Source organism: Cannabis sativa, chromosome X, assembly GCF_029168945.1.
Source record: "Cannabis sativa cultivar Pink pepper isolate KNU-18-1 chromosome X, ASM2916894v1, whole genome shotgun sequence".
Lineage (NCBI taxonomy): Eukaryota > Viridiplantae > Streptophyta > Magnoliopsida > Rosales > Cannabaceae > Cannabis > Cannabis sativa.
The window spans coordinates 68,359,035-68,360,638 of NC_083610.1; the positions used below are offsets into that span (position 1 = coordinate 68,359,035).

At 34.7% G+C, this 1,604-nt stretch overlaps 1 protein-coding gene across 1 annotated transcript; it reads right to left on the bottom strand.

The window, feature by feature from the left end:
* On the bottom strand, window positions 1-699 carry LOC133032328 (secreted RxLR effector protein 161-like). Its single transcript, XM_061106236.1, has one exon. The coding sequence runs from the start codon at window positions 697-699 to the stop codon at window positions 1-3; it is 699 nt and encodes a 232-aa protein (XP_060962219.1).
* Window positions 700-1,604: the final 905 nt, after the last annotated feature.

Genomic DNA, 1,604 nt, shown 5'->3' on the forward strand with positions numbered 1-1,604 from the left:
TCAGTACAGATCTTTCTTCACTTGAATCTCCTTCTTTGCAATGATATCTCTAATAAAATACAATTTTATGTCAATATGCTTTGACCTATCATGGAACATAGGATTTTTCATCAAGTGCAGGGCACTTTGATTGTTACAGTGGCCAGTTATGTCATCTGATCTGAATACAAGTTCTTTAATGAGGCCTTTTAACCAAATTGCTTCTTTTATTGCTTCAGTGGCAACCATGAACTCTGCCTCTGTAGAAGACAAAACTACTACTCTTTGAAGGTTAGATTTCCAGCTGATGCATCCACCTAGAGCTGTGAAAATGTAGCCTATGAGGGATCTCCTTGTATATATGTAGTCAGCATAGGCTGAATCTACAAAACCCTCAACTTCACACCTTCTTCTTCTGTTTGCTTTGTAGACTAAGCCTAGGTTTAAAGACCTTTTAACATATCTCATCACCCATTTAACAGAATCCAAGTGCTTTAGTCCTGGATCAGTAATGAATCTCCTGATAATGCTCATGGCATAGGCAAGATCAGGTCTTGTGCATACCATGGCATACATCAAGCATCCTGCACAGCTAGCATATTGTATGCTACCCATGTGTCTCCTTTCATCCTCCATCTGAGGTGCTTGATATTTTGAAAGCTTGAAGTGTTGAGCCAAAGGAGTCACAACTAGCTTGGCTTCATGCATCTCAAACTTCATTATGACTTTCTTTAAGTACCCCTATTGTGTCACACTAATCAGATCAGGCTTTTTTCTTTTGATTTCTATTCCAAGTATTTGTTGGAATATGTTTTACCAGGATCTAGATTTACTACCATGTATGTTGTATAACATCCTAAATATGAATTTCTAAAACAATGTAAATAAAAACATATAAAGTTTGAGAAACCTTACAGTGGGTGCATCGGAATTATAATGGCTCCTTCCGCTCAGATCTCTAACCCTTGTATCCTGTCTGTAGCAGAGTATCACTAAGATTTGAGCCCGAATCTCTTTCTCTTGAATCTGGATTCTTCACAACCTTACACACTATGATTGAGTACCACTTGATGTGTGTGGGCACTTACTCTATCACTATAGGGTTTGAAATTATGAAGATAGAAAGAGAGAAGAGTGGTTCGAATGACATAGAATAGATGGCTCAAAAAATTTGACTGAAGGCAAGTGTGTTCATCATCTTTTGATTTGAGGCCATCACTATCTATTTATAGGCAACCACCTAGGTTTAGGTTTGAATTATTTGGCATTGAAATATTGAAAAAATAAATGGTAAAATTCCTTCAAGTGGCCGGCCATAGGATGTGGGCCCCACTTTGCAATTTTGCCATTTTTCAACAATTTATCCTATTTTTTCAAAAATGTCATTTTTCCAATTCAACCACTTAAATGCCAAAACTATTTATTTAATAATTAAAATTAATTATCAAATAAAATTGTCATTTAATATATTTTTTAATTAGACTTAATAAAGTCTCTTAATTAACAAATAAACCCTAGAATCTCTTTTCTTCACAATTAAGCCCTAGCTTAGTGAAAATTCTTAAACTAGACATAGTCTAATTTTAGAATTATAATTGATTAATTAAAATCAATTAGTTGAGTCT

What these genes read in the sequence shown, in the direction of transcription:
- LOC133032328 (XM_061106236.1), bottom strand. Translation starts at nt 699, where the DNA reads ATGAAGTTTGAGATGCATGAAGCCAAGCTAGTTGTGACTCCTTTGGCT.